Source organism: Pseudophryne corroboree, chromosome 7, assembly GCF_028390025.1.
Source record: "Pseudophryne corroboree isolate aPseCor3 chromosome 7, aPseCor3.hap2, whole genome shotgun sequence".
NCBI classification, from domain to species: Eukaryota; Metazoa; Chordata; class Amphibia; order Anura; family Myobatrachidae; genus Pseudophryne; species Pseudophryne corroboree.
In genome coordinates, this window is record NC_086450.1 from 239285003 (window position 1) to 239310177 (window position 25175).

Below are 25175 nucleotides of genomic sequence, written 5' to 3' on the forward strand. Positions count from 1 at the left end.
ATATCAGTGAGTAATGATACAATTGTTTTTCAATGTGTATGATGTCATTGTTTATTATAATTTACTAGTATTGTCACTGTTTATTAGTGAGTAGTGATGTCCTAATTTATTATGAATAAGTAGTGATATTCTAATTTATTAATTTCAGTAAATAGCGAGATCTTAATTTATTCAGTAACTACTGATTTCACGATTTATGATCAGTTAGTAATGATTTCAGCATTTATTATTATTGAGTGGTAATGTCATTATACATTATTACTAATGAGTGGTGATGTCAGCATTTATTTAACATTAAGTGGTGATCTCATTATTTATTATCAATGAGTAGTAATATCATTATTTATTATTAGTGAATAGTGATGTCCTTATTTATTAGCAATGTGTAGACATGTTCTAATTTATTACGAGTAGTGATGTCTGGTGGACCATTATGCAATAAATACCTATCCTTGTGTATCAATGCCTATTTCGCTATAGATTGTAAGCTTGTGAGCAGGGCCTTCCTACCTCTATGACTCTCTGTTATCAGAATCAACTTTATTGGCCAGGTATACTTGCGTATAATAGGAATTTGCTTCCGGTTCACATTGCAGCAGCTGAGAGGAGGGGGCATGTAGCATATCATCATACAGGTGCATCTTTGACGCACCTGTTCACTCGGTAGGCAAACTGTAGGGGGTCCAGGTGAGGGCCAGACACTTCTTTTGGGTGGTTCAGCACCAGCCGTTCAAATGCCTTCCTGACCACAGATGTCAATGCGATCGGCCTGTAGTTGTTTAGATCTTTGGCGCTGGAGTACTTAGGGACCGGGATGATTGTGGAACGTTTGAGACAGGAGAGGACTTTGCACAACTCCAGTGAGGTGGTGAGGATCTTGGTAAGTATGGGGGCAAGTTGGGCAGCGCAGATCTTCAGTACAGATGGCGACACGCCATCCGGTCCAGGAGCTTTCCTGGGCTTGGCCCTCTTGAACATCGCCTCTACCTCCCCTTGCTCCACCTGTAGTACCTGAGAGTGATTGCCAGGGTAAGGGGGGGTTGACCGGCCTGCCTGGGTTGAGAATAGTGCTATGGCAGGGAGCCTCCTTTTTGAACCTGCAGGAAAAGTTGTTCAGCTTGTTCACCAGTTCCTGGGGCATGGCAGTGGGGTTTGGGGTTTTCTTGTAGTTGATTATGGTCTGCATGCCTCTCCATACGGACACAGGATCGTTTGCTGAGAGGTTATGTATCAGCTTGTCAGTGAACTGCTTTTTTGCCAGCCCGATTTCTCTTGCCAGAGTGTTCCTGGCCTGCTTGGACCGGGCCCTGTCCCCACTGCGGTAAGCCTCCTCCTTGGCCCGTCGGAGCTGTCTGAGCTGAGCGCTGAACCATGGCTTGTTGTTGTTGAGGGTGCAGAAAGTTTTAGATGGCACCCACATGTCCTCGCAAAAGCTGATGTAGGAGGTCACAATGTCGGCTAGTTCGTCCAGGTCAGTGGCTGTGGCCTCAAAGACCCCACAGTCTGTGCATTTAAAGCAGGCTTGTAGCTTCAGCTTAGCCTCACTGGTCCATCTTTTAACAGTCTTGATCGTGGGCTTGGGTGACCTCAACTTCTGTGTGTAGTTCGGTAGGAGATGGACTAGTCAGTGGTCCGAGAGACCAAGAGCAGCTCGCAGAATGGACCAATAGGCAGCCTTGATGGTGGTGTAGCAGTGGTCCAAGGTGCACCTCTCCATAGTAGGGCATGCCACCTGTTGCTTGTACTTGGGCAGCTCACGGGTCAGGCAAGCGCTGGTGAAGTCACCAAGTATGATGAACAGGGAGTCTGGATGTTTGAGCTTGGTGTCCGTGATGCTTGCGGCCAAGTTTTTTGGGGCTTCGTTCGCACAGGCTTGGGGGGAATGTACACCCCGATCAGGATCACGGAGGCAAATTCCCGGGGGGAGTAGAATGGAATACAGTTGATGGTAAGCGTTTCCAAGTGCAGGCTGCATGACTTACTTAGGTTTGTGTCGTTGGCGCACCACCAGTTGTTGATGTAGAAGCAGATCCCACCCCCCTTGGACTTGCCTGTAAGTTCCTTGGTGCGGTCGGCCCTGTATAGACTGTAGCCTGGCATATTACCCAGTTTTGTAATATCACTGTTTTTTCCAATTGTAAAGAGCAACGGAATTTGCAGTATTATATAAGAAACTGTTAATAAATAAATCATAAAAAATAAATATGCCACAATTTATTATCAGTGACCAGTTATATAATGAATTAGTCATTATCACTGACTAGTGATATAATTAAATATTATAATTATGGAGTAGTGAGGTCATAATTTATTATACTGTACATAAGTGTGGATGCCATCATTTATTATCGGTAAGCAGTGATATCACGATTTATGATCAGTGTGTGGTAATGTAATAATTTACTATCAGTGAGTAGTGACGTCTCCATTTATGGTCAGTGAGTGGTGGTGTCATTATACATTATTATGAGTGAGTAGTGAAGTCACCATTTATTATCATCATCAGTAAATAGCAATGCCATCATTATCAGTGATGCCATAGTTTATTATCAGTTAGTAGTGATATCACCATTTATTATCAATCAGTAGTGATGTGCTTAATTATTATCAGTGAGTAGTCACATCACCATTTATTATCAGTGAGTAGTCACATCACCATTTATGATCAGTTAGTAGTCATGTCACCATTTATAATCAGTGAGTAGTCATATCACCATTGATTATCCGTGAGTAGTCACATCACCATTTATTATCTGTGAGTAGTCACATCACCATTATATGTGAGTAGTCACATCACCATTTATTATCTGTGAGTAGTCACATCACCATTTATTGTCAGTGAGTAATCACATCACCATTTATTGTCAGTGAGTAGTCACATCATAATTTATTATCAGTGAGTAGTCATGTAACCACTTATTATCAGTGAGTAGTCACATCACCATTTAATATCAGTGAGTAGTCACATCACCATTTAATATCAGTGAGTAGTCATATCACCATTTAATATCAGTGAGTAGTCATATCACCATTTAATATCGGTGAGTAATCATATCACCATTTAATATCAGTGAGTAGTCACATAACAATTTATTGTCAGTGAGTAGTCACATCACCATTATCAGTGAGCAGTCACATCACCATTTATTAAACGTGAGCAGTAATATCACCATTATCAGTGAGTAGTCACATCACCACTTATTACAAGTGAGTACTCACATCACCACTTGTTATCGTGAGTACTCACATCACCACTTATTGTCAGTGAGTCATCACATCACTATTATCAGCGATTAGTCACATCACCATTTATTGTCAGTGAGTAGTCAGATCACCACTTGTTATCGGTGAGTAGTCACATAACCACTTATTGTCAGTTAGTACTCACATCACCATTTATTATCAGTGAGTAGTCACATCACCATTTATTACCAGTGAGTAGTCATATCACCATTCATTATCTGTTAGTCACGTCACCATTGATTATCCGTGAGTAGTCACATCACCATTGATTATCAGTGAGTAGTCACATCACCATTTATTATCAGTGAGTAGTCACATCACCATTTATTGTCAGTGAGCAGTCACATCACCATTTATTATCAGTGAGCAGTCACATCACCATTTATTATCAGTGAGTAGTCACATCACCATTTATTATCAGTGAGTAGTCACATCTCCATTTATTGTCAGTGAGTAGTCACATCACCATTTATTGTCAGTGAGCAGTCACATCACCATTTATTATCAGTGAGTAGTCACATCACCATTTATTATCAGTGAGCAGTCACATCACCATTTATTATCAGTGAGTAGTCACATCACCATTTATTATCAGTGAGTAGTCACATCACCATTTATTGTCAGTGAGCAGTCACATCACCATTTATTATCAGTGAGTAGTCACATCACCATTTATTATCAGTGAGTAGTCACATCACCATTTATTGTCAGTGAGCAGTCACATCACCATTTATTATCAGTGAGCAGTCACATCTCCATTTATTATCAGTGAGTAGTGGTACCTTTGTTCTTTTTTATCATTGAATATTACTAATGCTAATACTGTATATGTGTAAACGTAAAACTATATAAACCGTTATCACGCTCAACATTTCTGTGCCATTTTAGAAAACCTGTGTTATATACAATTTCACACACCTCTTAAAGTCAAATATTCCATAAAGTATATTTCTGTGACCCATATAAAATTAATAAAGCCCTGTGACTTCTCATATGTTAAATCAAATGCCTCTAACTTCTAATATAATTAATAATGATACTGTACATTATTCCATATATAATATGCAGTGCAGGAACAGTCATTGTATTATGCAGACACCTCTAAAACACCACTAGTGGAGTTATTTACCAGCTCAATCCAGGAGTTGACACTAACTGTGATATCATCAATGGACTCCACATGATGCCACCAGAGACGAGGGACAAGAAGGACCTGCAAGGAACCAGAAAGAAATTGCATAAACACCTTTAAAACAGACTGAGGGTCAAGACATGGCAGCCATGTTATTCTGACCATGGTTAGTCACAGAGACGTTGAACAACTTGCATGTAGGCTGAAGTGATGCGTCCTCCAGCACTGAGCTCACTGTATTATCCAGTACAGATGATATACTGTAATAAAGCAAGTTGGATCACAATAATACAGTACACATCCATCTTTCCTCAGAGGCTCTGAAATGTCCCCTTAAAGTATCTCATATTTCGTGTCAATTTTGCCTAGTGGATACCAGTGACGTGCGGTGAAGTCACTGGTTGGGGAGGCACTGGCAGCTAACAAGCCCCCCCCCCCCCCCCCAAAAAAAAAAAAAAAGTGTGGTCCCCGATACATCAATAAAACCAGCACTAGGCAGAACCAGCCAGGGGGAGTAATGCCATAGCAGGGGAGACACTCAGTGTGGGGTCCCCCTGCCATAACATTAATCATCCCCCCAGCCAGTCAGCCCAGGGTTGGAATTCCTCGGAAAGTGGGAACCCCAAAAAATAAAAATGGGGTCCCCCCTCCCGAGCAATAACCAGCACTGGGCTGATAGCCCAGTGCTATGCCCCGCACCCCTGGTGGCGGTGGGTGCGGGGTTCATTGTGTGTTAATATTGTTCTTTACAGGTGGCCTACAGGTCCCAGCAAGCCTGCCCCAGTATGCTGGCACTTGGAGAACCACAAGTGCCAGCATGCCCGGACATAAAGGGGCCGCTGGCACCTGTAAAGAAAATATTAAAATAAAACACCACACGGTCTTAAAAATAAGTTTTATGAAACTGGATCTTCACCTGGGGGCGGCGGCCTTTAAGCTCTTTTGCGTGGCCACCGCCTTCCCAGGGCTTCCTGCGTCTTCACCTGGGGGGGGCGCCACCTCCCCAGGGCTTCCAGCGTCTTCACCTAGTGGGCGGCGGCTGCTAAGCTCTTTTGCATAGCCGCCGCCCATCCAGAACTTCCGGCGTCTTCTTTCTTCAGGAGCTCTTCACAGCTCCTCCTCCGCCGTCGGACTGACGCTCCTCTGCCTCACGCTGACTTATATAAGTCAGCCGGAGGGGGCGGGGCGATGACGCGACGAGCCGTGATTGGCTCGCGGTGGCCATCTTGAATTTCAAAAATGACGCTGAGGCGCCATTTTTGAAACTGGTACCGCTCCGCTGCCAAACTCTGCAGGCTAAAGGTAAACCGCCGCCGCAACCCGCCGCCCGCACCACCGCCGCATCCCGCCGCCCGCACCACCGCCGCATCCAGCCGCCCGCACCTCCTCCGCCAGTGACGGATCCGCTGGCCAATCACTGTGGCCTCACTGACAGGGACGTGCTTTCATAGGTTGAAAGCACGTCCCTGTATGAAAGCGGCACCTCTAATGGTGCCGCTTTCCCATATATTTTCAATGGGCTTTTACTGCCCATGGCTAGTCCCCGCCTGTGCCCGCCCCCCGCTCCCATACCTTTCCCCAGAGACAACGGGAGGCACCACGATCGGTGCCTCCCAAACACATAAGGAGGGGAGCAATGATAAGAATAATATTAAGAGGATACATATGACACAGAATATGTGTCATATGCATCTTCTTTGTATTATCTTAATCATTAATGACAGAGGAGGCACTGTCTCCCCTGACTGCACGTCCCTGGTGCATACACAAGCTTCATACAGCACAATAACCTCTTTGTGACCAGGTCTGAAACTAAGGCTGGGACAGGGGCTGGCTGGTAACTTTCATCCCGGGGGGCAGATACAAACAAGTTGCCAAGATTTTCAATTAGCGCATGCAATGGATTTGTAGGCTGCAGTCAAATAAATACACAGGAAAACATATTAATCCTGATGAAAAGTGTTTAAATACACTGAAATGTTGCTAATTTTGCTGTGTTTACTATCTTATGGTCCTAATTCAGCCATGGTTGAGTGAAGCACAGTCATGCCTGTCCATTCGTCTTCTGCCGCAGTCGCATTTGTGACTTTTAACTACTTACACCACAGAGCCCTTCCCTCGTGTGTAAGGACTGAGACACCCACTGTTAGTGTCTTTAGATGCTCAAAAACAGCTTTGTGGGTCTTCAGACGCACTATAAATTGCTCATTGAATCTTGCACAAACCCTACTATGGGCCTAATTCCAAGTTGATTGCAGCAGGAAATTTTTTAGCAATTGGGCAAAACCATGTGCACTGCAGGGGGGGGGGGGGGGGCAGATATAACATTTGCAGAGAGAGTTAGATTTGAGTGGGTTATTTTGTTTCTGTGCAGGGTAAATACTGGCTGCTTTATTTTTACACTGCAATTTAGATTTCAGTTTGAACACGCCACACCCAAATCTAGCTTTCTCTGCACATGTTATATCTGCCCCTCCTGCAGGGCACATGGTATTGTCCAACTGCTAACACATTTGATGCTGCGATCAACTCAGAATTAGGCCCTATGGCCCTCATTCCGCGTTGTTCGCTCGTTATTTTCCTTGGCATCAATGTGATTTTCCGCTAACTGCGTATGCGCAATGTTCGCACTGTGGCTGAGCCAAGTAAATTTGCTAAGAAGTTAGGTATTTTACTCACGGCATTACGAGAATTTTTCATCGTTCTGGTGATCGTAGTGTGATTGACAGGAAGTGGGTGTTTCTGGGCGGAAACTGGCCGTTTTATTGGTGTGTGTGAAAAAACGCTGCCGTTTCTGGGAAAAATGCGGGAGTGGCTGGAGAAACGGGGGAGTGTCTGGGCGAACGCTGGGTGTGTTTGTGACGTCAAACCAGGAACGACAAGCACTGAACTGATCGCACTGGAAGAGTAAGTCTCGAGCTACTCAGAAACTGCAAAGAAAAATCTTTTCGCAATATTGCGAATACTTCGTTCGCAATTCAGCTAAGCTAAGATTCACTCCCAGAGGGCGGCCGCTTAGCGTGTGCACTGCTGCGAAAAGCGGATAGCGAGTGAACAACTCGGAATGAGGGCCTATGTGCAGATTATCTGTCTGAGTTTGACCTCCCATGTGAATGAACCTGCATCTCAGTATACAACCACTATCAGCGGCACACACCATGCACGTAACCAGCCACCACACTATTATCTCCTTGTTACCACCCAGGAATGCCCAATACATTCCAATACAATTCTGCTACCATGTGTCTAATTCTCAAAATATGGATGTATGCACAGACGGAAAACATTGCTTCACTGCATCCAACATCATCGATACATCCAACAAAGAGTCAGGCCCAATGGCCCTCATTCCGAGTTGATCGCTCGCTAGCTACTTTTTGCAGCCGTGCAAACGTATAGTCGCCGCCCACGGGGGAGTGTATTTTCGCTTTGCCAGTGTGTGATCGCATGTGCAGCTGAGCGGGACGAAAACGTTTTTTGCAGTTTCTAAGTAAGTCTGAACTTACTCAGCCCTTGCAATCACTTCAGCCTATCCGGTCCCGGAATTGACGTCAGACACCCGCCCAGCAAACGCCTATATACGCCTGCGTTTTTCCAACCACTCCCAGAAAACGGTCAGTAGACACCCATAAACGCCCTCTTCCTATCAATCTCCTTGCAAACGGCTGTGCGAATGGAATCGTCGCTAGAAGCATTGCACAGCAACAATGCTGTTTGTACCCATACGACGCGTGTGCGCATTGCGGTGCATACGCATGCACAGTAGTAACCTGATCGCTGCGCTGCGAAAATCGGCAGTGTGCGATCAACTCGGAATGAGGGCCTATGTGTCCCTACTTTGAGCACTTAAAGTATCTAAGGGGGACATGTACAAAGCAGTGATAAAAGTGGAGAAGTCAGCCAGTGGAGAAGTTGCCCATGGCAACCAATCAGCATTCACGTAACATTTATAATTTGCATACTTTAAAAATATACAGAGCAGCTGATTGGTTGACATGGGCAACTTCTCCACTGGCTCACTTCTCCACTTTTATCACTGCTTAGTACATGTACCCCTAAGTATCTAATGTGAAGAAAATGTGTCAAGCTGCGACCTCAGGAGTTACTTATTGGGAGGGCTCCTGAAGACCAATACTTATTTACTTATTGCATATACAGTATTTATATTTAAAGGGCACGGTCATGCCCTTATAATAAGATTTTAAACCTACCGGTAAATCTTTTTCTCGTAGTCCGTAGAGGATGCTGGGGACTCCGTAAGGACCATGGGGATAGACAGGCTCCGCAGGAGACATGGGCACTTTAAGAAAGACTTTAGGTATGGGTGTGCACTGGCTCCTCCCTCTATGCCCCTCCTCCAGACCTCAGTTAGAGAAACCGTGCCCAGAGCAGACGGACAGTACGAGGAAAGGATTTTTGTTAAACCAAGGGCAAGATTCATACCAGCCCACACCATTCACACCGTATAACTTGTGATAAACTAATCAGTTAACAGTATGAAAAAACAACATAGCATCAGTCGTAGACCGATGAAAACTATAACATAACCCTTATGTAAGCAAAACTATATACAAGTCTTGCAGAAGTAGTCCGCACTTGGGACGGGCGCCCAGCATTCTCTACGGACTACGAGAAAAAGATTTACCGATAGGTTTAAAATCTTATTTTCTCTTACGTCCTAGAGGATGCTGGGGACTCCGTAAGGACCATAGGGATTATACCAAAGCTCCCAAACGGGCGGGAGAGTGCGGATGACTCTGCAGCACCGATTGAGCAAACAGGAGGTCCCCCTCAGCCAGGGTATCAAACTTATAGAATTTGCAAAGGTGTTTGAACCCGACCAAGTAGCAGCTCGGCACAGCTGTAGTGCCGAGACCCCTCGGGCAGCCGCCCAAGATGAGCCCACCTTCCTAGTGGAATGGGCCTTGACCGATTTTGGTAACGGCAATCCAGCCGTCGCATGTGCCTGCTGAATCGTGTTACAGATCCAGCGAGCAATAGTCTGCTTTGAAGCAGGAGCGCCAACCTTGTTGGCTGCATACAGGACAAACAGTGCTTCTGTTTTTCTGACTCTAGCCGTTCTGGCCACGTAAATTTTCAAAGCCCTGACCACATCAAGGGATTTGGAATCCTCCAAGTCTCGTGTAGCCACAGGCACCACAATAGGTTGGTTCATATGAAAAGATGACACCACCTTAGGCAAAAATTGAGGACGGGTCCGCAATTCCGCTCTATCCATATGGAAAACCAGATAGGGGCTTTTATGAGACAAAGCCGCCAATTCCAACACTCGCCTAGCCGAAGCCAAGGCTAACAACATGACCACTGTCCAAGTGAGATATTTTAACTCCACCGTTTTAAGTGGTTCAAACCAGTGTGACTTAAGGAAACTCAACACCACGTTAAGGTCCCAAGGCGCCACCGGAGGTACAAAAGGAGGCTGAATATGCAGCACTCCCTTCATAAAAGTCTGTACTTCTGGGAGAGAAGCCAATTCTTTTTGAAAGAAAATGGATAAGGCCGAAATCTGAACCTTAATGGAGTCTAATTTTAGGCCAAAATTCACTCCAGTCTGAAGGAAGTGAAGGAAACGGCCCAGATGGAATTCTTCCGTGGGAGCATTCCTGGCCTCACACCAAGAAACATATTTTCGCCATATATGGTGATAATGTTTAGCTGTCACTTCCTTCCTAGCCTTTATCAGAGTAGGAATGACCTCATCCGGAATGCCCTTTTCCGCTAGGATCCGGCGTTCAACCGCCATGCCGTCAAACGCAGCCGCAGTAAGTCTTGGAACATACAGGGCCCCTGTTGTAACAGGTCCTGTCTTAGAGGAAGAGGCCACGGATCTTCTGTGAGCATCTCCTGCAGATCCGGATACCAAGCCCTTCGTGGCCAATCTGGAACAATGAGAATTGTCTGTACTTCTCTTTTTCTTATTATTCTCAACACCTTTGGAATGAGAGGAAGAGGAGGAAACACATAGACCGACTGGAACACCCACGGTGTCACTAGGGCGTCCACCGCTACCGCCTGAGGGTCTCTTGACCTGGCGCAATACCTCTGTAGCTTTTTGTTGAGGCGGGACGCCATCATGTCTATCTGGGGCAGTCCCCACTGACTTGTAATCTGTGCGAAGACTTCCTGATGAAGTCCCCACTCTCCTGGATGCAGGTCGTGCCTGCTGAGGAAGTCTGCTTCCCAGTTGAACACTGCTGACAGTGCGCTTACATGATTTTCCGCCCAGCGAAGAATCCTGGTGGCTTCCGCCATTGCCACTCTGCTCCTTGTGCCGCCCTGGCGGTTTACATGAGCCACTGCGGTGTTGTCTGACTGGATCAGAACTGGTAAGTCGCGAAGCAAGGTCTCCGCTTGATGAAGGGCGTTGTATATGGCCCTCAGCTCCAGGACGTTGATGTGAAGACAAGTTTCTTGACTTGACCAAAGACCCTGGAAGTTTCTTCCTTGTGTGACTGCTCCCCAACCTCGGAGGCTCGCGTCCGTGGTCACCAGAACCCAGTCCTGAATGCCGAACCTGCGGCCCTCTAGAAGGTGAACACTCTGCAGCCACCACAGGAGAGATGCCCTGGGGGACAGCGTGATCAACTGATGAATCTGTAGATGTGACCCGGACCACTTGTCCAGTAGGTCCCATTGGAAGGTCCTCGCATGGAACCTGCCGAACGGAATGGCCTCGTAAGATGCCACTATCTTTCCCAGGACTCGAGTGCAATGATGCACTGACACCTGTTTTGGTTTCATTAGGTTCCTGACCAGAGTCATGAGTTCTTGAGCCTTTTCCGTTGGAAGATAAACCCTTTTCTGGTCCGTATCCAGAATCATGCCCAAGAAGGGAAGACGAGTCGTAGGAACCAGCTGCGACTTCGGGATATTGAGAATCCAGCCGTGTTGCTGTAACACTCTCAGTGAAAGTGACACGCTGCTCAGCAACTGCTCTCTTGATCTCGCTTTTATGAGGAGATCGTCCAAGTACGGGATAATTGTGACCGCCTGCTTGCGAAGGAGCACCATCATTTCCGCCATTACCTTGGTGAAAATCCTCGGGGCCGTGGAAAGCCCAAACGGCAACGTCTGAAATTGGTAATGACAATCCTGTACCGCAAATCTCAGGTACGCCTGATGAGGTGGATATATTGGAACATGAAGGTATGTATCCTTTATGTCTAGGGATACCATAAAATCCCCCCCTTCCAGGCTGGCGATGACCGCTCTGAGTGATTCCATCTTGAACTTGAACCTTTTCAAGTATAGGTTCAGGGAATTTAAATTTCAAATGGGTCTGACCGAACCGTCCGGTTTCAGGACTACAAACAGGGTTGAGTAATATCCCCTCCCTTGTTGCAGTAGGGGAACCTTGACCACCACCTGTTGAAGATACAATTTGTGAATTGCATTTAACACTAACTCCCTCTCCGAGGGAGAAGCTGGCAGGGCCGATTTGAAAAACCGGCGAGGAGGCACCTCTTCGAATTCCAGCTTGTAACCCTGAGAAATAATTTCTACTGCCCAGGGATCCACCTGTGAGTGAACCCAGATGTGGCTGAAAAGTCGAAGACGTGCCCCCACTGGGGCAGACTCCCGTAGCGGAGCCCCAGCGTCATGCAGTGGATTTTGTAGAGGCCGGGGAGGACTTCTGTTCCTGGGAACTAGCTGTGTTGTGCAGCTTCTTTCCTCTGCCCTTACCTCTGGCAAGAAAGGACACACCGCGTACTTTCTTGTTTCTCTGTGACCGAAAGGACTGCATCTGATAATGTGGCGCTTTCTTAGGCTGTGAGGGAATATAAGGCAAAAAATTGGATTTACCAGCTGTAGCTGTGGAGACCATGTCCGAGAGACCTTCTCCAAACAATTCCTCACCCTTGTAAGGTAAAACCTCCATATGCCTCTCTGAGTCGGCATCACCTGTCCATTGCCGAGTCCATAGGACTCGTCTAGCAGAGATCGACATAGCGTTGAGTCTAGAACCCAATAGACCAATGTCTCTCTGAGCATCCCTCACATAAAAGACAGCATCTTTTATATGTCCTAGGGTCAATAAGATGGTATCCTTATCCAGGGTTTCAATATCCGCTGATAAGGTATCCGTCCATGCTGCTACAGCGCTACACACCCAGGCCGACGCAATAGCCGGTCTGAGTAAGGTACCCGAATGCGTGTAAATGGACTTCAAGGTAACCTCCTGCTTGCGATCAGCAGGATCCCTGAGGGTAGCCGTATCCTGTGATGGCAGCGCTACCTTCTTGGATAAGCGTGTCAACGCTTTGTCCACCCTAGGGGAGGATTCCCACCGTATCCTGTCCTTTGGCGGGAAAGGATACGCCATAAGAATCCTTTTGGGAATCTGCAGTTTTTTGTCTGGAGATTCCCAAGCCTTTTCACATAACTCGTTCAGCTCATGTGAGGGAGGAAAGGTTACTTCAGGTTTCTTTTCCTTATACATGTGTACCCTCGTGTCAGGGACAGGGGGTTCCTCTGTGATATGCAAAACGTCTTTTATTGCAATAATCATATATTGAATACATTTAGCCAGTTTTGTCTGTAACTTTGCATCATCGTAGTCGACACTGGAGTCAGAATCCGTGTTGGTATCTGTGTCTACTATTTGGGATAGTGGGCGCTTTTGAGACCCCGAAGGTCCCTGCGACATAGAGACAGACATGGGTTGATTCCCTGGCTGTTCCCTAGCTCCCGCTTTGTCTAATCTTTTGTGCAATAAATTTACATTAGCACTTAAAACATTCCACATATCCATCCAGTCAGGTGTCGGTGTTGTCGACGGAGACACCACATTAATTTCCTCCTCCTCCTCCCCCGGAAAGCCTTCTACCTCAGACATGTCGACACACGCGTACCGACACACCACACACTCAGGGAATCCTCTTATCTGAAGACAGTTCCCCCACAAGGCCCTTTGGAGAGACAGAGAGAGAGTATGCCAGCACACACCCAGCGCTATATGACCCAGGAAAAAATAAGATTTTACTTACCGATAAATCTATTTCTCATAGTCCGTAGTGGATGCTGGGGACTCCGTCAGGACCATGGGGAATAGCGGCTCCGCAGGAGACAGGGCACAAAAGCAAGCTTTTAGGATCACATGGTGTGTACTGGCTCCTCCCCCTATGACCCTCCTCCAAGCCTCAGTTAGGTACTGTGCCCGGACGAGCGTACACAATAAGGAAGGATCTTGAATCCCGGGTAAGACTCATACCAGCCACACCAATCACACCGTACAACTTGTGATTTGAACCCAGTTAACAGTATGATAACAATGAAGTAGCCTCTAAAAAAGATGGCTCACAACAATAATAACCCGATTTTTTTGTAACAATAACTATGTACAAGTAATGCAGACAATCCGCACTTGGGATGGGCGCCCAGCATCCACTACGGACTATGAGAAATAGATTTATCGGTAAGTAAAATCTTATTTTCTCTAACGTCCTAGTGGATGCTGGGGACTCCGTCAGGACCATGGGGATTATACCAAAGCTCCCAAACGGGCGGGAGAGTGCGGATGACTCTGCAGCACCGAATGAGAGAACTCCAGGTCCTCCTCAGCCAGGGTATCAAATTTGTAGAATTTAGCAAACGTGTTTGCCCCTGACCAAGTAGCTGCTCGGCAAAGTTGTAAAGCCGAGACCCCTCGGGCAGCCGCCCAAGATGAGCCCACCTTCCTTGTGGAATGGGCATTTACAGATTTTGGCTGTGGCAGGCCTGCCACAGAATGTGCAAGCTGAATTGTACTACAAATCCAACGAGCAATAGTCTGCTTAGAAGCAGGAGCACCCAGCTTTTTGGGTGCCTACAATATAAACAGCAAGTCAGACTTTCTGACTCCAGCCGTCCTGGAATTATATATATATATTTTCAGGGCCCTGACAACGTCTAGCAACTTGGAGTCCTCCAAGTCCCTAGTAGCCGCAGGCACCACAATAGGTTGTTTCAGGTGAAACGCTGACACCACCTTAGGAAGAAACTGGGGACGAGTCCGCAGTTCTGCCCTGTCCGAATGGAAAATCAAATATGGGCTTTTGTAAGACAAAGCCGCCAATTTTGACAATCGCCTGGCCGAGGCCAGGGCCAACAGCATGGTCACTTTCCATGTGAGATATTTCAAATCCACAGATTTGAGTGGTTCAAACCAATATGATTTGAGGAATCCCAACACTACGTTGAGATCCCACGGTGCCACTGGAGGCACACAAGGGCTGTATATGCAATACTCCCTTGACAAACGTCTGGACTTCAGGAACTGAAGCCAATTCTTTCTGGAAGAAAATCTATAGGGCCGAAACTTGAACCTTAATGGACCCCAATTTGAGGCTCATAGACACTCCTGTTTGCAGGAAGTGCAGAAATCGACCTAGTTGAAATTTTTTCGTGGGGCCTTCCTGGCCTCACCCACGCAACATATTTTTACCACATGTGGTGATAACGTTGTGCGGTCACCTCCTTCCTGGCTTTGACCAGGGTAGGTATGACCTCTTCCGGAATGCCTTTTCCCTTAGGATCCGGCGTTCAAACCGCCATGCCGTCAAACGCAGTCGCGGTAAGTCTTGGAACAGACAAGGTCCCTGCTGGAGCAGGTCCTTTCTTAAAGGCCGATGCCACGGTTCCTCTTGGAACAGACATGGTACTTGCTGAAAGCAAATCCCTTCTTAGCTCCCGAGGCCATTAGTCCTCTGTGAGCATCTCTTGAAGTTCCGGTTACCAAGTCCCTCTTGGTCAATCCGGAGCCACGAGTATAGTTCTTACTCCTCTATGTCTTATAATTCTCAATACCTTGGTTATGAGAAGCAGAGGAGGGAACACATACACCGACTGTTACACCCACGGTGTTACCAGGACGTCCACAGCTATCGCCTGAAGGTCTCGTGACCTGGCGCAATACCTGTCCCATTTTTTTGTTCGGGCGGGACGCCATCATGTCCACCTTTGGTCTTTCCCAACGGTTCACAATCATGCGGAAAACTTCCCGATGAAGTTCCCACTCTCCCGGGTGGAGGTCGTGCCTGCTGAGGAAGTCTGCTTCCCAGTCGTCCACTCCCGGAATGAACACTGCTGACAGTGCTATCACATGATTTTCCGCCTAGCGAAAAATCCTTGCAGTTTTGCCTCTGCCCTCCTGCTTCTTGTGCCGCCCTTTCTGTTTACGTGGGCGACTGCCGTGATGTTATCCCACTGGATCAATACCGGCTGACCTTGAAGCAGAGGTCTTGCTAAGCTTAGAGCATTATAAATTTGCTCTTAGCTCCAGTATATTTATGTGGAGAGAATTCTCCAGACTTGATCACACTCCTTGTGTGACTGCTCCCCAGCCTCTCAGGCTGGCCTCCGTGGTCACGAGCATCCAATCCTGAATGCCGAATCTGCGGCCCTCTAGAAGATGAGCACTCTGTAATCACCACAGGAGAGACACCCTTGTCCTTGGATATAGGGTTATCCGCTGATGCATCTGAAGATGCGATCCGGACCATTTGTCCAGCAGATCCCACTGAAGAGTTCTTGCGTGAAATCTGCCGAATGGAAGCGCTTCGTAATAAGCCACCATTTTTACCAGGACTCTTGTGCAATGATGCACTGACACTTTTCCTGGTTTTAGGAGGATCCCGATTAGCTCGGATAACTCCCTGGCTTTCTCCTCTGGGAGAAACACCTTTTCCTGGACTGTGTCCAGAATCATCCCTAGGACCAGCAGACGTGTCGTCGGAACAACTGCGGTTTTGGAATATTTAGAATCCACCCGTGCTGTCGTAGAACTACTTGAGATAGTGCTACTCTGACCTCCAACTGTTCTCTGGACCTTGTTCTTATCAGGAGGTCGTCCATTTTCTTTGAAGACGAATCCTCCTTTCGGTCATTACCTTGGTAAGGACCCGGGGTGCCTTGGACAATCCAACGGCATCGTCTTGAAACTGATAGTGACAGTTCTGTACCACGAACCTGAGGTACCCTTGGTGAGAAAAGGCAAATTTTTGGGACATGGAGGTAAGCATCCCTGATGTCCCGGGACACCATATAGTCCCCTTGTTCTTTGCTATCACTGCTCTGAGTGACTCCATCTGGATTTGAACCCTTGTAAGTGTTCAAATTTTTCAGATTTAGAATAGGTCTCACCTAGCCTTCAGTACCACCATATAGTGTGGAGTAATACCCCTTTCCTTGTTGTCGGAGGGGTAATTTTATTATCACCTGCTGGGAATACAGCTTGTGAATTGTTTTCAATACTGCCTCCCTGTCGGAGGGAGACATTGGTACAGCAGACTACAGGAACCTGCGAGGGGGGAAACATCTCGACATTCCAATCTGTACCCCTTGGATACTACTTGTAGGATCCAGGGGTCCTGTACGGTCCCAGCGTCATGCTGAGAACTTGGTAGAAGCGGTGGAGGGCTTCTGTTCGTGGGAATGGGCTGCCTGCTGCAGTCTTCTTCCCTTTCCTCTATCCCTGGGCAGATATGACTCTTATAGGGACGAAAGGACTGAGGCTGAAAAGACGGTGTCTTTTTCTGCAGAGATGTGACTTAGGGTAAAAAACGGTGGATTTTCCAGCAGTTGCCCTGGCCTCCAGGTCCCATGGACCGACCCCAAATAACTCCTCCCCTTTATACGGCAATACATCTTTGTGCCGTTTGGAATCTGCATCACCTGACCACTGTCGTGTCCATAAACATCTTCTTGCAGATATGGACATCGCATTTACTCTTGATGCCAGAGTGCAAATATCCCTCTGCGCATCTCGCATATATAGAAATGCATCCTTTAAATGCTCTATAGTCAATAAAATACTGTCCCTGTCAAAGGTATCAATATTTTTAGTCAGGGAATCCGACCAAGCCACCTCAGCTCTGCACATCCAGGCTGAGGCGATCGCTGGTCGCAGTATAACACCAGCATGTGTGTGTATACTTTTTAGGATATTTTTCAGCCTCCTATCAGCTGGCTCCTTAAGTACGGCCCTATCCGTAGATGGTACCGCTACTTGTTCTGATAAGCGTGTGAGCGCCTTATCCACCCTGAGGGGTGTTTCCCAACGCGCCTTAACTTCTGGCGGGAAAGGGTATACCGCCAATAATTTTCTATCGGGGGAAACCCACGCATCATCACACACTTCATTTAATTTATCTGATTCAGGAAAAACTACAGGTAGTCTTTTCACCTCACACATAATACCCTTTTTTGTGGTACTTGGAGTATCAGAAATATGTAACACCTCCTTCATTGCCCTTAACGTGTGGCCCTAAAAGAAAATACGTTTGTTTCTTCACCGTCGACACTGAAATCAGTGTCCGTGTCTGGGTCTGTGTCGACCGACTGAGGTAAATGGGCATTTTACAGCCCCTGACGGTGTTTGAGACGCCTGGACAGATACTAATTTGTTCGCCGTCCCTCTCATGTCGTCAACCGGCTTGCAGCGTGTTGACATTGTCACGTAATTTCCATAAATAAGCCATCCATTCCGGTGTCGACTCCCTAGAGAGTGACATCACCATTACAGGCAATTTGCTCCGCCTCCTCACCAATATTTTCCTCATACATGTCGACACACACGTACCGACATACAGCACACACATAGGGAATGCTCTGATAGAGGACAGGACCCACTAGCCCTTTGGGGAGACAGAGGGAGAGTTTGCCAGCACACACCAAAACGCTATAATTATCCAGGGACAACCTTTATATAAGTGTTCCTCCCTTATAGCATTTTAATATATATACATATCGCCAAATCAGTGCCCCCCCTCTCTGTTTTAACCCTGTTTCTGTAGTGCAGTGCAGGGGAGAGCATGGGAGCCTTCCCACCAGCCTTTCTGTGAGGGAAAATGGCGCTGTGTGCTGAGGAGAATAGGCCCCGCCCCCTTTTCAGCGGGCTTCTTCTCCGGAGTTTTAGATATCTCGCAGGGGTTAAATACATCCATATAGCCTCAAGGGCTATATGTGATGTATTTTTCGCCATACAGGTATTATACATTGCTGCCCAGGGCGCCCCCCTCCAGCGCCCTGCACCCTCCGTGACCGCTGTGTGAAGTGTGCTGACAACAATGGCGCACAGCTGCAGTGCTGTGCGCTACCTGATGAAGACTGAGAGTCTTCTGCCGCCTGGTTCCGGACCTCTTCATCTTCAGCGTCTGCAAGGGGGGTCGGCGGCGCGGCTCCGGGACGAACCCCAGGGCGAGCCCTGTGTTCCGACTCCCTCTGGAGCTATGTCCAGTAGCCTAAGAATCCAATCCATCCTGCACGCAGGTGAGTTGAAAATCTCTCCCCTAAGTCCCTCGATGCAGTGAGCCTGTTGCCAGCAGGACTCACTGAAAATAAAGAACCTAAAAACTTTTTCTAAGTAACTCTTTAAGAGAGCCACCTAGATTGCACCCTTCTCGGCCGGGCACAAAAACCTAACTGGGGCTTGGAGGAGGGTCATAGGGGGAGGAGCCAGTACACACCATGTGATCCTAAAAGCTTGCTTTTGTGCCCTGTCTCCTGCGGAGCCGCTATTCCCCATGGTCCTGACGGAGTCCCCAGCATCCACTAGGACGTTAGAGAAAACACAATATGTTTACCTAGATAGCGCTGTAATTTGTATATTGCGCCAAATATGTGCCCCCCCCCCCTTTCTTTAAAACCCTCTTTCACCATGGATAAGCAGGGGAGAGTCCAGGGAGCTTCCTTTCAGCGTTGTGCTGTGGAGAAAATGGCGCTGGTGAGTGCTGAGGTAGAAGCCCCGCCCCCTCAGCGGCGGGCTTCTGTCCCGCTCAAATATGTAAAAAACCTGGCTGGGGCTCTTTATATATACAGTGCCCAGCTGTATATATATATATTTGCCAGAACACGAGGTTTATTGGTGCCCAAGGCGCCCCCCCTGCGCCCTGCACCCTTACAGTGTCTGCCTGTGTGTGCTGTGTGGGAGCAATGGCGCACAGCTTTACTGCTGTGCGTTACCTCAGTGAAGATCTGAAGTCTTCTGCCGCCTCTGAAGTCTTCTTACTTCTCATACTCACCCGGCTTCTATCTTCCGGCTCTGCGAGGAGGACGGCGGCGCGGCTCTGGGACGGACGGCGAGGGTGAGACCTGCGTACCAATCCCTCTGCAGAGCCTTGAAACTCACAGAAGTAGGTCTGCTTCTCTCTCCTCAGTCCCACGATGCAGGGAGTCTGTTGCCAGCAGGCTACCTGAAAATAAAAAAACCTAACAAAATACTTTCTTTCAGGAAACTCAGGAGAGCTCCCTGTAATGCACCCAGTCTCTTCTGGGCACAGTAGTAAACTGAGGTCTGTAGGAGGGGCATAGAGGGAGGAGCCAGTGCACACCCATACCTAAAGTCTTTCTTAAAGTGCCCATGACTCCTGCGGAGCCCGTCTATCCCCATGGTCCTTACAAAGTCCCCAGCATCCTTAGGACGTAAGAGAAATTAAGGCTGAATCGGTTAAACGATAAAATTCTCCCATAGGGACTTCCTGAGATGAGGGCATGGTTTTTGAGGGTCTGCACCTGAAAAGCGTAGAACTGTCGCCCGGTGCTGCATGCCAAATTTCAGGGCAAAAAATTTAAAAAAATTGTAATTTTGTGTAATCTAAAATTTTACCTGGCAGTTTTTTTCTTCCACTTCCTGTTTGGTTAAAAGTGACACTTTTCTGCTGTAGTCTATGAGGGATTTTTGGGAAGAGATAACTCAGTGTTGAGGACGAATTAAGACTAGGAAATATATATACTAAAAAGTCTATTTGGGTCGATATTTGATCGATGTTTGGTAAATTTTTTAGCTAGTTTGTGTTACAGAGTCTAAATCACACCTTTACTAGCAGATGATTTTTGACATCATTTAAAAAAAATAAAAAAATCATCTGTTAGTAGAGATGTGCGGATGGCACTTTTCGTGTTTTGGTTTTGGTTCTAATTCCACTTTCGTGTTTTGGTTTTGGCTTGGTTTTTGCCAAAACCACCTTTTCGTGTTCTGCTTTTGGATCTGGATGATTTTTAAAAAAAACATAAAAACAGCTAAAATCACAGAATTTGGGGGTAATTTTGCTCCTACGGTATTATTAACCTCAATAACATTCATTTCCAGTCTATTCTGAACACCTCACAATATTGTTTTTAGGCCTAAAAGTTGCACCGAGGTGCTGTATGACCAAGCTAAGCGGCACAAACACCTGGCACATCTAGGAGTGGCACTGCAGTTGCAGACAAGATGGCACTATTCAAAAACTAGTCCCCAAACAGCACATGATGCAAAGAAGAAAAAGAGGTGCACCGAGGCTGCTGTATGACTAAACCAAGCGGCACAAACACCTGGCCCATCTAGGAGTGGCACTGCAGTGTCAGACAGGATGGCACTGTATGACTAAGCTAAGCAACACAAGTGTGCGGCACAAACACGTGGCCCATCTAGGGTTGGCACTGCAGTCCCACTGCATTAATGGTGGATACAGGATGCACGTCTAACACCAGCATAGTTGTTATGGCCTCAGTAACGGGCTTTGCAACAGGGGGTATATATATATCTATATATATATATGGAGAAGCTTAGTGGATATACCACAATAGAACTGCGCTCAACCCCTTAGGTGTGTGTGTTTAGCTAACGAATGCACATCAGATGTAATAAAGGATAATGTATGAACAGACCCAAATTTGAGTTTGCACTTGGATATAGAAATCACAAAAATAACAATATGATGCGAATTAATTGTTGTGAGCTACTGTATTTATTGTATACTGGCCAATCTAAAGGTGTGCGGTTAATGCCCAGGGTGGGCGATATTGTGTCTTATAAAGTTCATGAAGGTGGGCGATATTGTCTCTTATAAAGTTCATGCAGGTTATAATACAGACTGCGGCGTCCCACACATCTGCTGTTGAAAAGTCTTTAGGAAAAAATAATAATAATAACAAATGCTGGTGTTGGTAAAAAATCTTTAAAACCTTCACGATGCCCTGAGCTTACGGTGGTGGCATAAGTGGGGTCAAAAAGGGGGTCTCCGGACTGGTTTCCTCTCTCTGCCCCTGCTGCCCGTGGTGCGTCCTTGTTCAGACGCCCCCCGGGTGCAGGTCGGTCAGAGAGGTGGACCTGTCTAGCGGCGGGGAAAGGATTCAGATGCCGCTCTGCAGAGCGGCTAGCTGCGCCTCTCCCACCGCTTACAGAGAACTCACCTGTCGCCCGCTCCAGCCGCACACCGCGCTCCGTCACCGGCTTCCTCCGCTGTCTGGTATCCTAGCAGCGCTGCTGGCTTCCAGGTTGGTCCGGTCACGTGACCGGACCTTTTCGACGTGGGAAAGTCTTCCTGATGAAGTCTTTGAATCTGTAGTGGTTCTTTCTTTGTAGTTCCTCCAACGCGTTTCAACCTTTCGGTCATCCTCTGGGAGTGCTTGAAGTGTCTAGATTGACATGATTTATATGTTTCTGAGGGGGCCATACCAGTTCTGATTGGTTGAAGGATTGTATCACTGATTGGGTCTCTGACCTGTCTATCAAACCAGACCTGTTCTGATTTGTATGTTTCTGAGTGGGCCATACCAGTTCTGATTGGATGAAGGATTGTATCACTGATAAAGAAAAGAGATACCAAGAAAGTCCTAGATGGGTGGCGGCCATGCAAAACCGCTTAAAGGCCACCTCCCTCCTGGTGAAGACGGCGGGGAAGTCCTGGATGGGTGGCAGCCATGCAAAAGAGGTTAAAGGCCGCCGCTCTCCAGGTGAAGACGCCGGGGATGTCCTGGATTTATTATTTATTAACAGTTTCTTATATAGCGCAGCATATTCCATTACGCTTTACAATTAGAACAACAGTAATAGAACAAAACTGGATAAAAACAGACAGACATAGAGGTAGAAAGGCCCTGCTCGCAAGCTTACAATCTATGGGGAAATAGGCATTGATACACAAGGATAGATGCTACCTATTGCATAATGGTTCACCAGATTGCTAGGTTCTTAATGGGTTGTATGATATGATCACCCCGCAATGTTGGCCAAGTGTCATGAGGGTGTGCGAGTAAAGAAAGACAAGATATGTGATGTTATGTGTACTGTACAGAGAGGATGTAATTAGATAGGGAAGCACTGACGGTTATGTGGGTGGGTCTGAATGGACAGGGGCCATGCAAAAGAGCTTAAACGCCGCTGCCCTCAGGTGAAGACTCCGTGGAAGCCCTGGGGGTAACGTCTGCCATGCAAAAGAGCTTATAGGCTGCTGCTCCCCCGGGTGAAGGCACTGCCTAATAAAATAATTAAACAATCGGTGCTGTGTCTTTATTTTAAGATTTCTTTTAGAGGGGGACTATAGGTACCAGCGGGCCCTTAATGCCACGTCTGCTGGTACTTGTGGTTCTCCAAGTACCAGCATGTGGGGTTGGCTTGCTGGGACCTGTAGTCCTCCTGCAAAGGACTATTAACTTGCCACCTACAGCCGAGGGGTGGCAGGCATAGCCTCGGACCTCGGCCATTGGGTGCCCTGGAGGGGGGGACACCTTTATTAGTGAGGTCTCCACTCCCCCAAGGAACCCCAGCCAGGGCTGACTAGTTAGGGGGGTAATACTATGGCCACAGCGACCAGTATAAACTTGTCCCCAAGCTGTGGCATTATCTCCTTGGGTGGTGAAGACTGGTGCTGGTTTGGAAAATATGGGGTACCCCTACGTCCTTTCCCCCCCGTATTTTTGGAGCTAGGACCGGTCCAAGAGCCCAGTGCTGGTTCTTTAAATACAGGAGGACCTCACACATGTTTTCACCTGTATTTTTAGAACCAGGGACAGGCTCAAGAGGGTTCCCCATGCACTACCCCTTCCCCCCCTTCGCCTTTACCAGCCGAGGATGTGGGGGATAGCCCTGGCCTTGGTGTACCCTCAGGAGGGGGGGGACGACTCTTTATTTGGGGGGTACCCACCTCCCCATGGATCCCCAGCCTGGGCTGACAAGTTGGCGGTGCGAATGCTATTTCTTGGGGACCCCGTGAAGTGTGTCCCCCAGCTGTTGCATTACACCCCTGCTAGTGCAGCCTGGTGCTGGTTCTAAAAATATGGGGGGACCCCTGTGCTTTTTGTCATCGTCCCCTATAGCATACTTGCCTACCTGACTTTCCTGGTAATGTATGATTACCATCACCTGTGGTGAGCTAGTTAATTGATAAGAAAGGTGTTTCACCACAATCACACATTACCAGGAAAGTCCGGGAACAGAGCATTTTCTCCCTCATGGAGAGGGTCAGGTAGGCAAGTATGCCCTATAGTAAGACATACTCCATGCTAAACTTAGGGTACAAAGAACCCACAACTGGATTAAGATTCCCAACATATCTTTACCTGGGGTGGGACAGAAAGGAAGGACAAAAAAATGACCTGGTGCGGGACAGAAAAGAAGGGCGGAGGTGGGGAGTTGCAGCACAAAAGGATGGCCTTTGAGTATCAGAGTTCATGCATGGACAAAGCCAGATCATTCACTATGTAATCTAGGCTGACGTCTCAGGCCCAGTGGGCTATAAGGAGATAAAATTACAATTACACATTTTCATTTATTTTTATGTTTTTTGACAGAGTGCGCAGGTAACCCAACTAGTATGGTGCTACGCCCCATGAGGTACTGACTAAGCTGTGAGAAAGGCACAGGCTATTTCAGACAATATCTGCACAGCTTAGTGGAAATGGCCCATATGTTAGATGAAATGGTAATCAGACAGTGTATTTTCTTTCACCTGAAAAAGGAGTAATCAGGCTGGAAACCTACAGTCTTCAAACTCAGTACTGCTCTTAAAAACAGCATGTTCCATTTCATAGCGGGGATTATACATCACATCTGAGCATACATTAGCACCAGACAGCTTTGTCCTACCAATCCCGAGGGGCAGGTATAATACAGCAATGCAAGTCATCATTTATCACCCAGCTATTTGTATAAGAGAGCAGTAATACATACCTCTAACACAATGCAGCCAGATTTAGCCACGCCAGTAATAAAGGGGAAGGGTTCTCTCTCTGTAAAAGTAGCATCCAGAAACAACTGAGCTTTTGAAATAAAATAATAAACCATTGAGCAGGTGGGACTTAGATTGTAACCATTAACCACCTTATCATTCTGCTAAGATCAAGAGCAACAATAGTCTGCCTGCCTTGGAGATAGAGGGTTAAACCACCAGATGAAATCACTGCAGAATTAGGGCAGATTTATGCCTTCCTTTTATTGTGTTTAATGGAAAGTATATACTGTTGGTCCCAATTTTCTGAGGTACCCGAGCACGATGAGATTATATGACTAGACGTAAGCACAGCATTCTATGCCAGATCCCTGTTCTCATCATCTCATCGGCAATTCTGCTGCTTCCCAGGCAGTGGGAACAAAAAGCCACTTTAACTTTATTACCATCAAATGAGCACAGATCCTCCCTGACAAACTCACAAAGCCAATTCCGGCAGCTCCATCTGACATGATGTGATTTCTGCTATGAAAAGCAGTCACACTAACCAGCAAGGAATGCCATCGCACAGCACATGCAATATATCTGTGAAAGACGTCTTAAGGCCCGTACACACTGGTCGATGTATCGGCCGTTCTCTTGAACGGCCGATACATCGCGGGACCGTCGGCCAGTGTGTACGGGCGATACGTCTGTGAACTCCGTCGTTCACAGACGTATCGCGTCGGCCGCGCAGCACAGCCGACAGCCAATATATCTAACGATATATTGGCGCGTCGCTGTGTGTGTACGGGGCGGTCGTCCGACCGCCCGTACACATGCTGCGGCGGCCGGCGGTGATTGACAGGTGAACTGGGCGGGCGCTCATGACG

The 25175-nt window shown here is 47.2% G+C and overlaps 1 protein-coding gene across 5 annotated transcripts in view; it reads right to left on the reverse strand.

Annotated features, from left to right (window-relative positions):
- The window catches only part of HSPBAP1 (HSPB1 associated protein 1), a 336513-nt gene that overhangs the window by 32412 nt on the left and 278926 nt on the right, over window positions 1-25175 (reverse strand). For all 5 annotated transcript variants that reach the window (XM_063934053.1, XM_063934050.1, XM_063934051.1 and 2 more), the window contains exon 6: window positions 4373-4456. In XM_063934053.1, coding sequence (XP_063790123.1) covers window positions 4373-4456 — 84 coding nt within the window. The remainder of the gene's footprint in view (window positions 1-4372; window positions 4457-25175) is intronic.